Here is a 15,818-nt window from a genome sequence, read left to right as displayed (position 1 = left end):
TGAATTTGGTAATTAAGTCTAAATAGTTGATATGAATTAGTTAGTTTTTAATATCACCCTATCAGAATGAATAGCTTGTATAAATTATGAGAAAAATATGTATGTATTACCTATAAAAATTGTTAGTATTAAAGTTGCAGTTTTCAGATTTCTGGTCCCATGTGCTATATTCAGTTGCTGGTATAAAATAAAATAATTTGTTGAATATACAGCCATTTTGCAAGGGAGAATATTAAGAAAGGAGCTTTTATATATTCTAAAGAATTTGACTTATAGATTATAACTTACACAAATTTCCTTGTTGAATCAATAGAACTAGTAAGTCCCTTCTAGTAAATTGTGAAACTAGGTTGGTTTTTTTTTTTTTGTTTCTAATTTTTTGGTTGTACCATGTGGCGTGTGGGATTTTAGTTCCCCCACCAGGGATTGAGCCTGTGCCCCACTGCATTAGAAGTGTGGAATCTTAACTACTGGACCACCAGAGAGGTCCTGAGACTAGTATTACTTGGTCTTATTTTAGAGGGACTGCTTTGGTGGTAGCTGCTTCCTCCTTGGAAACGTTTGTGGATTTGTAACTAACTTCAATGAACAAAAACATTTCATTAATTCTAATAACTTTCTTTAGCTATAAACTTGCAGAAAATTGTCGTTGTTCAGTTGCTGAGTTGTGTCCAACTCTGCGACCCCATGGACTGCAGCAGGCCTGGCTTCCCTGTCCTTCACTATTTCTCGGAGTTTGCTCCAACTCATGTCTGTCGAATCAGGGATACCATCCAACCACCTTATCCTCTGTCGTCCCCTTCTTCTGCCTTCAGTCTTTCCCAGCATCGGTGTCTTTTCCAATGCTTCAGTTCTTCACAGAAAATCAGTAAGTACTAATAGTTTGGCCATTTACACATTCAGGTTGTTAAACGCATCTGGTAGTCTGATCTAGTACTGTAGTGTAGTGAAGTCGCTCAGTCGTGTCTGACTCTTTGCGACCCCATGGACTGTAGCCTCCCAGGCTCCTCCCTCCATGGGATTCTCCAGTCAAGAGTACTGGAGTGGGTTGCCTAAACAGCTATTTACTGAAATGAGGTTTTTATATTATAAACTTATTTCAAACTTTTTGATCTTACTCGTGAGCTAGACTTTGTAGATGAGTGAGTGAGTGAGTGAAGTCGCTCAGTTGTGTGCAACTCTTTGCCACCCCTTGGACTGTAGCCCACCAGGCTCCTCTGTCCATGGGATTCTCCAGGCAAGAATACTGGAGTGGGTTGCCATTTCCTTCTCCAGGGGATCTTCCCCACCCAGGGATCAAACCCAGGTCTCCTGCATTGGAGGCAAATGCTTTAACCTCTGAGCCACCAGGGAAGCCATATTACTACCTTAATATGAAGTGATTGAATCACACAGAGGTTAAGCAACTTATCTAAACATATATGTAAGTTTCAGGCAGAGGAAGACCCCCTAATTGTTTTAATTTGGGGCCCCAATTTCATTTAAGACTAAAACAAATGAGTGTTTAATTTGAAAGCCTGTGGTTCAGAAATTATTGTACTTTTGTCATTTGCATTCAGTAGGACTGTATTGTATTTCATTTTATTTGGAACTTTTAAGACTTGGTAGTAGATATTTTCTGGCTTGAGATGCTGGGCCTTTAGACTGTTGATTTTTTAACTTTTCCATGCCTGGCTTGCGAAGATCCCCTGGAGGAGGGTATGGCAACCCACTTCAGTGTTCTTGCCTGGAGAATCACCAGAGACAGAGGAGCCTGGCGGGCTACAGTCCATGGGGTTGCAAGAGTCGGCCATGACTAAGTGACTAAGCACACACAGCACAGCTGTCCGGTGCCTAAAACCTCCTTGAAATATTTGTGACATAACTACACAGGTACTATAGAAGTAGTGTGTCAGGAATGGTACCAGTGGAGAAAATAGAAGACACGCAAAATTAAGTTATAAAGCATTAAATTACGACAACCAGGAGTAAGCAGATTTTTGTGTCCGACTCTTTGCAACCGCGTGGACTGTAGCCCACCAGGCTCCTCTGTCCATGGGATTCTCCAGGCAAGAATACTGGAGTGGGTTGCCATTTCCTTCTCCAGGGGATCTTCCCAACCCAGGGATCGAACCCAGGTCTCCCGCATTGGAGGCAGACGCTTTAACCTCTGAGCCACCAGGGAAGCCCTAAAAGAATGGTTATTATTTATAAATAATGATTTATTTTGTTTTCCTTTGTTGGTGACTTTGGTGACTTTTCACTTTGCATGTTAATTATAGACCCAGGAAACCTGTATTATTGAAACATTCAGAAAAACTATTTTTAGTTAATGTGACATTTTCCCAAACTAAGTTTGGTACGAAACAGAAATTCCTGAGTTTATTTTTATTTTGTCGGCCCAAATTTCTTGTATATAACATAAGTCATCAATTCAAAATTTTGAAAACATTTGTCTATGTGATCGAACCAAAAATTAGGTCAGAGAATAGTTTATAAAATCTTTGTAAGTACAGCCTGCCTACTAACAAGAAAATGTTTCTTTGAAACAGTTCTGGAATTTGAGAAACCTAAGATTTAAAAAATAAATAACAGCTGTGTGCGTTTGCTTCAGCTTTTGTTGAGCTTCAGTGAAATTGGTTACATTGGTAATGTGTTCTAATTCATACCTTATCTGGAATATAAATATCCTCTATATCAGAAAATAAAACCTGCCTGGGGTCGCACAGAGTAGGACACGACTGAAGCGACTTAGCAGCAGCAGCAGCAGCAGCAAGTTCTAGTCAAGGCTATGGTTTTTCCAGCGGTCATGTATGGATGTGAGAGTTGGACTTTCTTGTGTGAAGAAAGTTGAGTGCCGAAAAACTGATGCTTTTGAACTGTGGTGTTTTAGAAGACTCTTGAGAGTCCCTTGGACTGCATGGAGATCAGCCCTGGGATTTCTTTTGGAAGGAATGATGCTAAAGCTGAAACTCCAATACTTTGGCCACCTCATGCGAAGAGGTGACTCACTGGAAAAGACTCTGATGCTGGGAGGGATTGAGGGCAGGAGGAAGAAGGGACGACAGAGGGTGAGATGGCTGGATGGCATCACCGACACAATGAAGATGGGTTTGGGTGGACTCCGGGAGTTGGTGAAGGACAGGGAGGCCTGGCGTGCTGTGGTTCATGGGGTTGCAAAGAGTTGGACACTACTGAGCGACTGAACTGAACAAGTTCAACTCTTTTAACCTGACCAAGTTCACATTGTAGCTTAGTTGAGTGTGGTAATAACTACCAAATTAAAATCTTTTAGATATCATTCCCAACCTCCAAAATGTTTGGGCAGTGTTACAATGTACTACTGAGAAATAAAGTGAGAGGAAAAAAATATGGGAAAAGTCAACTGTAATTGTCCACTTTCCTAAATGGATTGCTTTGACACAGAACATTGGAGCTGCACACATTTTAAAAAATTCATGTAAATTGATCACTTTATTTTACAGACTAGGAAACTGAAGACAGAGAGGAGATTGGTCAGGCTAATACTAACTAGAATTCAGATTGTCTGGTTCTTGTCCTATTCAAGGCATAATATTTTTGTATGATAATGATATATAGTTAGTGGTTATTTCTCCTCTCTAATAAAGTAAATTTTCTAGAAATTTTACCACTGATTAACCGATTTCTTGTTTTGAGAAATCTTTTTTTGAAATAAAAATCAGGGTTCAGTTTGCATTTATTTAGAGAATATTAGGTGCTTAATTTTTGTTAGCCTCATATTAGGGAAAGGCGTAGGATGAATAAGCCTGCTTTCTTTTTTTCTTATTTAAGATTTGGTATATAGTTTTCCTTTTACTGGTTTCTTGTCAAATTTAAGCAGATAGCATGACTAAATCTATTTTAAGGGTTTTTAACGGAGTTAAGGCATAAAATGTTTATCATTTCTACTGGTATATTCAGTAACTTTATTCTAAAAGTATCTTGAATATGATAGAAGTTACTGCATGAGTAGACCCTAGTGATATATGTATTACATGCTTTGCATTTTTGAAATTTAATTCTGTTATCAGTGTGTTAAAATGATTGGAGATCCTTATTCAACTAGTTATTTGGAAATATTTAGTACAATATGGAGGCTTTAGAAAATCAGCTTTGTTTACATTGCTTACAAATCTTTTAAATATTACCTTATCAAGCTTGATATATGTAGCATTTTACAGACTTATTTTCAAGCAACACACAACATACCAGTAAAATGATCCATCTCTAATAATCTGAATGATTACCTTATTTAAAGTGTCTCATGGTTGAGAACAAATTGGTGCCAGTATCTCTGACTCTGTTCCAGTACCACATAGTTTGTTCTGACTGTTCCTCCTTGCTTACCTGTAACTTCCCTGAAGTGGAAAATCTGGCTCGCACCAGCCACCATCTATTTTACTGATTGCTTGTCTTCAGTAGACATGTATAGTTGTTTCAGCATTACTAGTAATCTGTAGCCTTGTAAGGAATCAGTTTACCAACCAGAACACAGTGTTCATATACAGTTCTTTTTCTGCTACAGTTTCCAGTCAGAATACTGTCTACCAAAGTTATTAAGGTCAGCACCATTTTCCATACCCTCTTCAGTGTGGATATGCCAAACATTTGTAATACAGTTACTCTTTGGCCAGTTTCGTATTTCTAGACTCCTGGGTGATTTTTAAAATTTGCATACATTCAGCTTTACTCTTCATGTGGTTAAGTTCTATGGATTTCAGGGCATGCAGGTTCCCTCTTTGTCTCCTCTGTACTCAGTCACTCATCCACCCTTCTCCAGTTCCCTGGCAACCTTTGATCTAGGTCCGTCTGTCTCTATAGCTTTGCCTTTCCAGAATGTCATATGAATGGAAACACTATATGCCCTTTTTGGTCTGAATTCTTTCTCTTAGGAAGTACTTTTAATATTCATCCATGTTGCATGAATTAATAGCTTTTTGAAAATTGTTAAATAGAATTCTGTTGTATAAATATACCGTTTTATTTGTCCCTTCCCTTGTGGTTCAGATGGTAAAGAATCTGCCTATAATGCAGGAGACCTGGGTTCTATCCCTGGGTTGGGGAGATCCCCTGGAGGAGGGCATGACAACCCACTCCAGTATTCTTGCCTGGAGAATCCCCACGGACAGAGGAGCCTGGCAGGCTACAGTCCATGGGGTTGCAAAGAGTCGGACAAGACTGAGCAACTAAGCACACACGCTGGAGGACACCTTTATTGGTATAAACATTCACACATAGGTTGGTATGAGCATTAATTTTCAGTATGCTTTGATAAATACCCAGGGGCACAATTGCTGGGCTATATATATGTTCAGTGTATGTTTAACTTTATAAAAAAAAAAAAAACCAGAAACTGCCAAATGCTTCCATAGTGACTATTTGTTTCCATTTTTGAAAGGTATTTTAGATAGACTTAGAGTTCTTGGTTTAATGTTTTATTTTCCTCTTTCTTTCTGTAGTTTAAGAATGTTGAGAGGAATTCTCTAATGACCTAAAGGTTAGGGTTCTGGGCTTTTACTGCCATGGCATGGGTTCAGTCCCTCCTGATCTGGGAACTGAGATCTTACAAGCCTCACCCCACCCCATCCAAAAAAAAAGTTAATTTTTCTCCTCTTGTTTCTGATGACATGTTGGCCATCATTTATGTCTCTGTTTCTCTATGTATATTCTTTTTTTCTCCTTCTGACTGCTTTATGATTTCCTTATTACTGTTTTTCAGTAGTTTGACTCTCAAATGATAATATTTTTTTTTGGTTCTCCTTAGAACCAAAAGTTGAAGTTACTGGATCTATGAGTTTATAGTTCTCATGAAATTAGGAAGAATTTGGCGTTTGTTTTTTTTAATTTGTTTTTAATGTCCTTCTTGCTCTTGTACTCTTTCTGGGATACTGTTACATTAATGTTAGACCCTGTGATGTTGCTCAGCAGTTCACTGCCACACTTGATATTAACTCACAGTTCATTGTCCCACGGTTCCTCCCCCGCCACCACCCCAGCCTCTTTTCTCACTGTGTTTAATTTTGGATTTTTTTCTGTTGCTGTATCTTCAAGTTCGTTAAGCCTTTCTTTTCAAGTTCATTAAGATGTTTTTTACTCCAGAAGAATTCCAATGCATGTTTAGTTATAGATATTAGATTTTTATCTCTGAAATGATCAGCTTGGGCCATTAAAGAATCTTTGGACTTTCAAATAATTATAAATTCATAAGATGCTAAATTAGTACAGATGCCCATTACCTGTCTTCTTCCAGTGATATCATCATATATAACTATAGTGCATTAATTATGAGAACCAGAAGTCAATGTAGCTGACTAGATATGCAGATTAACTCACTGCACCATTCTCTTCATGTGTCCACCTTTTCATGTTTTCATCATTCTGTGGTATTTTTCACATGTGTAGACTCATGTAACCACCACCACCAAGAGCGTGATACAGTTTGATACTTTGCATTTCTGTTATTATGTTCATAGTTTTCTTTATTTGTTTGAATGTATAGAATACATCTCGGAGAAGGCAATGGCACCCCACTCCAGTACTCTTGCCTGGAAAATCCCATGGACGGAGGAGCCTGGTGGGCTGCAGTCCATGGGGTCGCTAAGAGTCAGACATGACTGAGCGGCTTCACTTTCACTTTCACTTTCACTTTTCACTTTCATGCATTGGAGAAGGAAACGGCAACCCACTCCAGTGTTCTCGCCTGGAGAATCCCAGGAACGGGGGAGCCTGGTGGGCTGCCGTCTATGGGGTCGTACAGAGTCGGACACGACTGAAGCGACTTAGCAACAGCAGCAGCAGCATAAAATACATGTATAATACCTTTTAACCTCCTTGTCCACTGATTGTATCATCTGTATCACTGTTGGGTTTTTTTTTCCATTTTATATTTCAGCTGTGGATTGTATTTCCTGCTTCTTTGCATGGCTAGTGTTTCTGACTGGATGCCAAACATTTAATTTTACATTATTTAATGCTGATGTTGTATTATTTTAAATATTTTTCAACTTTATTTTGGGGTAAAATGTTATTTAGAATTGTTTTGATCTTTTTGTGGCTTGATTTTAAGCTGTGTTACTGCTGGTCAAGAACATTCTTTGGTTTAAAGCTCTTTTGGGTTCATTACTGAAATTTCATTAATTTTTGAACTCTATTCGGTACCCCCTGTGTTAAAAGGTCTACTCTGGTTGATGGGAGGGGCTTCCCTGGTAGCGCAGAAGGTAAAGAATCCGCCTGCAATGTGGGAGACCCGGGTTTGATTCCTGGGTGTGAGGATCCCCTGGAGAAGGGATAAGCTATCCACTCCAGTCTTCTGGCCTGGAGAATTCCATGGACAGAAGAGGCTGGCAGGCTTCAGTCCATGGGGCTGCAAAAAGTCAGACATGACAGAGCGCCTTTAACTGGTTGATGGGAACATGCATTTGAGGGGATTATTCTGACTCCTCCTTTTCAGAGACTTTTTCTTCAGACTCAACAACTTTTTTCACATGCATGCACAGATTTAGTGAAGACGTTGAGGAGAATCTCTCCCTAGACCTTTGGAGCCCTTTGTCTGCAGCTTCCTTCTCTCCATTTGCCCGGGAAATTCTGTTTTGGTGGTTCCCCTAACTCAACTCTTTTTTTCCCTTAACTCGTAGAGACTCTTGGGGCTCAGATTGGGTTCCAGCCCCTAACCCCCTCCCTGTGTTTCAGCCTCATAACTCTATAGGCAATAAAGCTTTACTTCACTTGGTTTTTTCTCTTTCTGGCTGAGATGATGTTCAGTTTCTGAAAATCATTGTTTGATATATTTTTTCCTAGTGTTTTAGTTATTTAAGGTAGAAAGGTAAATACAGTTTGTTTTTCTGTCTTGGCATCACTGCCTTATAGAAAACTTCATTTTAGTTTTATAAATACTTGTCTTTTATGACTTTCTAAAATTTACTGGTGAAACTGCATAAACTTCAGTAACTTTAGGCACCTGTGGTACATGTTCTTTCTCACGGTTACTTCCTTTCACATATTCTCTGTCTCACATATCTGTTCACACTTTCTTTTATCTGTTCACTGTCCTTCCATTCCTAATATGAGCATCAACACAGCCTATTACTGAGCATTTTTATTTAATATAAGATAGTGGTGACAAATGTTAGTTTAATATAAGATAATTTTGACAGATGTTCTCTGTTTACCTAGAAGAAAACGGAGTATCTTCATTTCTTTTTTCCTTTGTTTACTACAAAAAGATAATGATTCTTAGTTATTGTTCCATATAGAATATTGATTCCTATGCTGGTTAGGACATACTCAGGCACACTTATTGTCTCATTGTGTTGCAGGAGGGGGGACCCCTTCCAGGCCCCAAGAGTGGGCTCTTGTCTAACACTCAGAAGTGAATTGTCCGAGGAGACACATGTGCTGACGCAAGAGACTTTACTGGGAAGGGGTGTCCAGGAAAGAGTAGCATAGTTAGGGAACCCAGGAGGACTGCTCTGCCACGTGGCTTGCAGTCTTGGCTTTTATGGAAATGGGATTAGTTTCAGGGTAGTCTCTGGCCAATCATTCTAACTCAGGGTCCTTCCTGGTGGCCCGTGTGTCACTCAGCCAGGGAGGATTCTGAGAGGTTGATGGGACATGTGGACTGGTGTCTTCTTTCTCCCAAATTATTCCATTTGGTGGTAGCTTGTTAGTTCTGTGCTCCTTACCAAAACCTCCTGTTGTTAAGTGGTTACTCGCATGTCTGGCCAGGGTGAGTAGTTTCGGTAGTGGTTGCCCTAACAACTGCACTTCATTTTATTGTGTTTAATTCTATTGTGTTTTTACAAATTGAAGGTTTGTGGTAATCCTGCATCAAACAAGTGTTGGTGGTGTTTTTCCAACATTTGCTCACTTTATGTCTTTATCTCATCTTGGAATTCTCAGATTATTTCAGACTTTCTGATTCTTGTATTTGTTTTGGTGATCTGTGATCGGTGATCTTTGATCTTAGTATTTCAAAAAGATGGTGACTCACTGGAGGCTCCAGAGATGGTTAATATTTTTTACCAATAATTTTTTTTTAAGTTAAGAGATGTACTTTTTTTTTTTTTTAAGACATAATGCTGTTATACACTTAATAGGCTGCAGTATAGTGTAAACAAATACTTATGTGCATTGGGGAACCGAAAAATTTGCATGACTTGCTTCACTGTGATATTTGCTTTATTGCTGTGATCTGGAACCGAACCTGCAGTGCTTGGAGGTATGCCTGTAGTGGCTGTTTGAAACCCTAAGCCATGAAATATTTAACGTTACCCACACTGGGGAAACAAAAGAAACAAGTTTTACTTTTGTACTAATCCGTAGTACTCCAAAGTTAGTATTTTTCTTTTATCTGGTGAATGTACAGATTAAATATTAACTTTTATTTTTAATTATATTATTTAGTAGAAAAAGTCCTAATCATCTCTTTTATATGTATAACGTTATGCTGTTGAAAATGGGATAGCCTTGCCTGACTTTAGATTTCTGATATATCTTTTATTAAACTAGTAAGAATGCAAGGTAGTGCATCAGCTTATTTTTAAACTTATTTAAGAAGGAAAACATGCTTATTTCCTAAGAAAAAACTGAAATTTTACACTTAATGTTCACTGAATTCAAAGTTGTCATGAATATGTTAATGAGGCAAGTGCTGTTTCAATTTGTTAATATTATAAAATACATTGAAACAGGGTTCATGTTGTTTTGGGGATGTGGGATGCATAATAAATACTTTTCTTCTCATTTTGTGACTGTCATGAATGTTTAAATTGAAGTTGAATATATGTCACTTAAACTGTTCTTGACCCCCCAATTCATTAGATCATTTTTCTTTATGAATAATCCAGTTCCTTGCTAGGATTATATTTATAGTGATAAATATTCTTTAAGAGACTTTTCTCCTTTGTTACTTTTAAAAGAGATGTTTAATTCCAGTAGTACATATAAATTTGGTAATGCACAGTTACATTTTTGCCATAGAGCCACGCATCTTTGAAGTATTTTAGTGAAACATTTTCAATGTAAGATGGTCACAATTAAGTACCCACTAACTTGTTACCAAGGAGAAGGCAATGGCGCTCCACTCCAGTACTCTTGCCTGGAAAATCCTATGGACGGAGGAGCCTGGTAGGCTGCAGTCCATGGGGTCGCTAAGAGTCGGACACGACTGAGCAACTTCACTTTCATGCACTGGAGAAGGAAATGGCAACCCATTCCAGTGTTCTTGCCTGGAGAATCCCAGGGACGGGGTGCCTGGTGGGCTGCCGTTTATGGAGTCGCACAGAGTCAGAGACGACTGAAGTGACTTAGCAGCAGCAGCTTGTTACCAAACATAAAATGGGAGGTGTCGAAGAGGTTTTTACTACTTGAATTCTTCTTAAATTGTAAACCTAATAATACTAATTTTAATGTTTTCCTTGAAAAATATTCTGCTCTTCTTACTAGATTGCTTTTTAGGGGTAATCCATATGTATGTGTCTATGCATGTTTATTGGTTTTAATAAAATTGATTCATACTTCTTGTGGATTTAAGTTAGATGTTTTTATCATCCTCTTCCAAAGTGAATTTTGTCTGATGTTAAATAATTGCTCTAAATTTGATTATAATTTTTAGTGGTTAGCAACTGTTGTGACTTTTGTATGTATGCTACTTGGGAAGGTAAAAGAAGTCACTCAGTTGTGTCCTACTCCTTGCAATCCCATGGACAGTAGCCTACTGAGGCTCCTCTATCCATGGAATTTTCCAGGCAAAAGTACTGGAGTGGGTTGCCATTTCCTTCTCCAGGGGATCTTCCCAATCCAGGGCTTGAACCCAGGTGCCCCACATTGCAAGCAGTAAACATTTTACTAAAAGTTAGGTAAAAGTAAAACTTGTGTTTTGAAAACAGCTGTTTACAAATTCTTTGTAGATACCGCTTTTGAATTTTTGGTCTTTCATATTCAATTTACATTTTTGAGTTAGCATATCTGACAATTAGTAGCTCTGCCTCAGTGATTTTTTTTTTTCTTCTTTTAATATGTCTGAGGTTTACAGTGCTTAGTCATTTTTCGACTTGTTTATCTCTAGCCAGGTTAAGAAATAAGCTGTTAATTTTTTGCTGTAATGTAAAAAAGCAAATTGTTAGAGCATGCATGAAATTGGAGGACTGAAGGACCAAGGCATCCAGAAAGTTGACAATGTGTTGCTATTCTTCATTGGGGTAAATTTTAATGGACTATTGCATCTGTTTACAATTCTAAGATTATATGATGTATTCACATCCTGTGGCATAGGAATAAACCTCATAAACTGAATAAATAGCAGCTATATAAATAAGCATTTGGAGGAGAGGAATTTGAAATTAAATGACTGGATCTGAATTAACTGAACATTTCTAAGATTAACAGGAGAATGTTTATTTAAAAGAAAAAATATGTCAATTCAGGGCTGCATTTATTTGTCCACTCCATTTTTATTCATTATAACTTTCTTCCTATGTTTGTGGTCTGGCGGACAGTTTTAATTGCAAAGGAAAAGGTTTTCATATTTAATAACTTCTATCTCAAATAAAGTATGTCTGCCAGTCCAGCCCTTCCTAGATGGTTAAGAGGAAGATCAGTTAGAATATTTAAAGTACTTTTGATTTTGTTTTCTATGTATCATATTGGATATTTTTGCTGCTGTTCATTTGTTTACATGTTAGTAATTATGACGGCTTTTGGATAATTCCACTCTAGAGGGAGAACTGGTGGGCGGTCCTTCCTGTGACACGACCCTTGAGTGACAGTTCTATTTGATTGCCTCCAGTACTGTGAGGAAAGGACACGACTCTATGGTGAGGACTGATGGACATACATTATCTGAGAAAAGAAACTACCAGGTAAGATCAATTTTTTTTTCTTATTTTCTATTGGTCATATAGTTACATGAACTGCTTAATATGTTGTATTTAATTGGAATCAGCAGGTTGGATACACCTGAGTTTGAAAAATTGGAGTTATAATTTTAAGAATATGCATGTTGGTTTAGACAGATGAAATAGTTGGGAACATTTTTCAGACTAAACCATGCTTATAATAAATGTATATTATTACAAATGATGTACATATATTTATATAATAAATATGTATATGTTCTTTTAGTGTCAGCATAAATTTCCTGGTGTGTATATATATGTCAAAACTTAGATTATCTAATACACAATTTATGACTTCATGGCTGGATTCAGAGTTAGTGTTCCATAAAATGTTGATTGCCTTTACACATATTCTTCCTGTAAGACTAAGCCTGAAGTTTTGGACTATATTCAGGGTACTATAGCATCACAGAGATGTAGACACAGTTGGTTAGAGTATAAAAGAAATAGAGATCAGGGTACTCAGACACTCAAGTTGTATTGAATTAGCTTATCTGTTATCATTAGATTGCTTTCCTTAAAATACTGAATTCTTGCTCTCTATTTACATAGCTAATATTATCCATCCTCTACTAAATATGTAAGGATGCTGAAAGGATAGTTGAAATGTAATATTCCTGTTTCTTTCTGAGCTTTGAAAAGAAAGTGAATTTTAAAGATAGTACTATTAAATAGTAATTTTTTAAAAAACCCATAACATTTGAGTTTAATTTTCTCAAAGAAAATGTTTTATTAACTTGCTAATAATTTAATGTCAAATTATGTAATGATTCAGAATAAGCAGTAGTTCATAACTCAAGTAGGAATACGCTTTAGGCTTCTTTCACAAATACATATCCAACCTCTCTCTGCCCCTTACCACCAGGTGTTATTCTCTGCAGGCTGTGAAGGCAACTAGTGTGATAGTAGCAGCTTTGTTAACTAGCCATTTATCTTTCTAATCATTAATTTTAGTCTGGTTAGTCTTTTCTTCCCTCAGATTGGAAAAGTGAACAGTGGAGAAAATTCATGGTGAAATAACAAAGAACCTTTCTTTGAACACAAGACTTAGGTCCTGTACATAATGAAAAATAGAGTCATATTTAACCTTTCTAGAATTTGACCCAATTTTATGTCTGAAGTTTCTTGCCAGATTTTTACAATTTAATAAGCCAAAGTAAGCGGTGGCTATGCAGAAGCAGTTCTCCCTGTAACCTTTTCTGCTCTGAATTGCTCTTATAGACTTGATCAGCATGGCCTTTGTTCATTAATTACACTAGCTGTGACTCCTCCTACCTCACAACCACTTCCAACTACCTTGACTCATAAAAGATTTCATTGGTTACACTACTTGGGTTGTTCTGTATTTTGATAGATTATGCTTTTTTTTTTTTTAAGAATATCATAATTCTAGATTATGTGGCTTTTCAGTATTCATAATCCAGTTTGTAAAATGTAAATATAGAAGTTTTGTATCACACAGTGTGATTAATTTACTTCATGAAATCATGTTAATAGAGAATTCCAAATTTTATACGTAAGAATAAAATCAGATTATTATACATGAAGAGATTTCCTAGTTTCTGTTTATTCTGCTCTAAAAAAAATTGTCCACACTGTTTCAGTCACATTATTATAAATAATCCAGGCTTTTTAGCTTATGAGAAAATTCATTTTTAGTTAGGGTTTTTCTGCCTGAAAATATTTTTCCTTTTCTTTTTACTTAGTGACAGTCAATGCATGTTGGAATATTCTTGGAAACAGTTGTTTAAATTTCTATTGTAAAATTATTTTATTTTTAAAAGCTTTTTCTGAAAAGTGCATGTATAGAAATATAAAATTCTGGTCTAATAATTATGATGATATACTAATTAAGTAGATAAATTACTACTGTATTGGTAGCACTTAGAGTCTGTATATGTATGCTGAGATGAAATGATTTGGATTTTTTTAAATTCCATGTTTGTGGAATTTTGTTTGTTTTTCATGGATAAAGTAGGATTTCTTTGTATTCATGTTTATACCTATTTTAATTTATCTTACTTGTTTAAATTTATCTTTGAGGCCTTTTATTTTTGGAATGCAGTTGATGTCTTATAGTGATATTTAAGCATTCTGATAATAATAAGCTTATATTCTAGAATTTAATAAAAAGGATAATACTTTGCCAATTCTTATTTCATTGTGGACTTGATTAAAGACTTAGGAACTCATTTGGGAAGGTGCATTTCCTCAGCTTTGTGCTAAAACTTAGTGACTTTCAAATGGGCATTGGTTGAAGTATTGATTTTTCTACTGCTATCTACTTTTTGTGTTTTATTTCTGAACTAAAATTTGAATAGAGTATTTGAAGTTTGTTTAGATGGACAGACTGCTGTACAGACAGGACAATTTAATCATATAAATGGTTTGCAGTTTATTCTTAGAAGAATTGTCAAGCTTCTTCCAAGGAAATGTAACTTCAGTTTTTGGCTAGAATTTATCTTCCTCTAATTTACATAATTTATTCCAACTGTGAGCACAGATCTAATCATACTAACTACCAGCTTTACTTACCAGTGCCTATTCCCCTTTCTAATACAATACAGATGACCTCCTAAACCTTACATATAATCTTTGTACATTGTGATTCCACATGCCTTTATTTCCATTGTCTTCTCTGTTTATAGTGAGTTTTTCCATGACTAATATAAAACTACTTTTAAATCTCCCTGCAGTGCACTGTTACATGTATGCCTTTACTTGTTTGGATTCCTCTTCGTGTGATGCCTTTTCTTCCATCAGTACTTTCAGAAGCCATTCAAAGTGATGGCCTTCAGCATTCCTTTCCCTTGCTTTCATAACCTTTGTATCTATTTCTAGTTTAGTGTGTACCGTGACAAACTGAAGTTATGTTTATTTTTTCCTTGTCTTGCTGTAGCCCCATGCTGCCCAATACCATAGGTACTAGCCCCATAAGTGGTATTTCAGTTCAGTTCAGTTCAGTTCAGTCGCTCAGTCGTGTCCGACTCTTTGCCACCCCATGAATCGAAGCACACCAGGCCTCTCTGTCCGTCACCAACTCCCGGAGTTCACTCAGATTCACGTCCATCGAGTCAGTGATGCCATCCAGCCATCTCATCCTATGTTGTCCCCTTCTCCTCCTGCCCCCAATCCCTCCCAGCATCAGAGTCTTTTCCAATGAGTCAACTCTTTGCATGAGGTGGCCAAGTACTGGAGTTTCAGCTTTAGTATCATTCCTTCCAAAGAAATCCCAGGGCTGATCTTCAGAATGGACTGGTTAAATTCATGTAAATAAAATAAAATAATTTAAATTCTTAGTCATGTCAGCCATGTTGCAAATGCTCAATAGTTGCATGGTATTAATGGCTACCATATTTAACAGTGCAGATATAGAACTTTTCCATTATTGGTGAAAGTTGTATTGGGCAGTGTTTATGTATATTAAGCTTCTTGAAAACTGGAGCCATATTTATTGATATTTTGTTACCGCCAGTACCAGATGGTTTCAGTTGCATAATAGGTGTTCAAAGGCATATTGTTGTAATAAAATTAAAGAAAGAAAGAAGTTAACAGAAATTGCACAGTGTGCTGAGGGAAATGCTACATAGATATATCCAGTATTTTTAGGATATTACCTTTTTTTAGTTTGAGCTTAGTGATCATGTCATATGTTGGCTAGTTCAATGTATATTATCTATAAACTAGATCTAATGCATCCCAGTCTGTATGTCCCTTAAGAGTACCTCATAATCTAAAATACCACATTAACTTTGTGAAATATGTCATGTCAGAGAGCAAACGATGGCAGTGATTGTATTACTGGTTCCTCCTCTCTTCCCCTTCCATTAAATATTTTATTTCTGTTTTATTATTTTTTAATTACAGAGCTATAGAACATAAAAGTTTGTAATTTTACTGTTAACAATTTAGTGTGTCTTTTTT

At 36.7% G+C, this 15,818-nt stretch overlaps 1 protein-coding gene across 17 annotated transcripts in view; it reads left to right on the top strand.

Annotated features, from left to right (window-relative positions):
* CNOT2 (CCR4-NOT transcription complex subunit 2) overlaps positions 1 to 15,818 on the top strand; it is a 126,165-nt gene that overhangs the window by 32,829 nt on the left and 77,518 nt on the right. For 7 of the 17 annotated variants that reach the window (XM_012174558.3, XM_012174547.3, XM_042246920.1 and 4 more), the window contains exon 2: positions 11,786 to 11,858. The exons of 1 other annotated variant lie outside the window; for it this stretch is intronic. In XM_012174558.3, coding sequence (XP_012029948.1) covers positions 11,786 to 11,858 — 73 coding nt within the window. Of the gene's footprint in view, positions 1 to 11,714; positions 11,859 to 15,818 lie in introns of those variants that run through there. 9 more of the 17 variants (XM_060412788.1, XM_060412784.1, XM_060412783.1 and 6 more) reach the window with 2 other exon arrangements.

The sequence above is a fragment of the Ovis aries genome, chromosome 3 (assembly GCF_016772045.2).
Source record: "Ovis aries strain OAR_USU_Benz2616 breed Rambouillet chromosome 3, ARS-UI_Ramb_v3.0, whole genome shotgun sequence".
NCBI lineage: Eukaryota > Metazoa > Chordata > Mammalia > Artiodactyla > Bovidae > Ovis > Ovis aries.
This window is presented reverse-complemented; position numbering and strand designations above follow the sequence as displayed.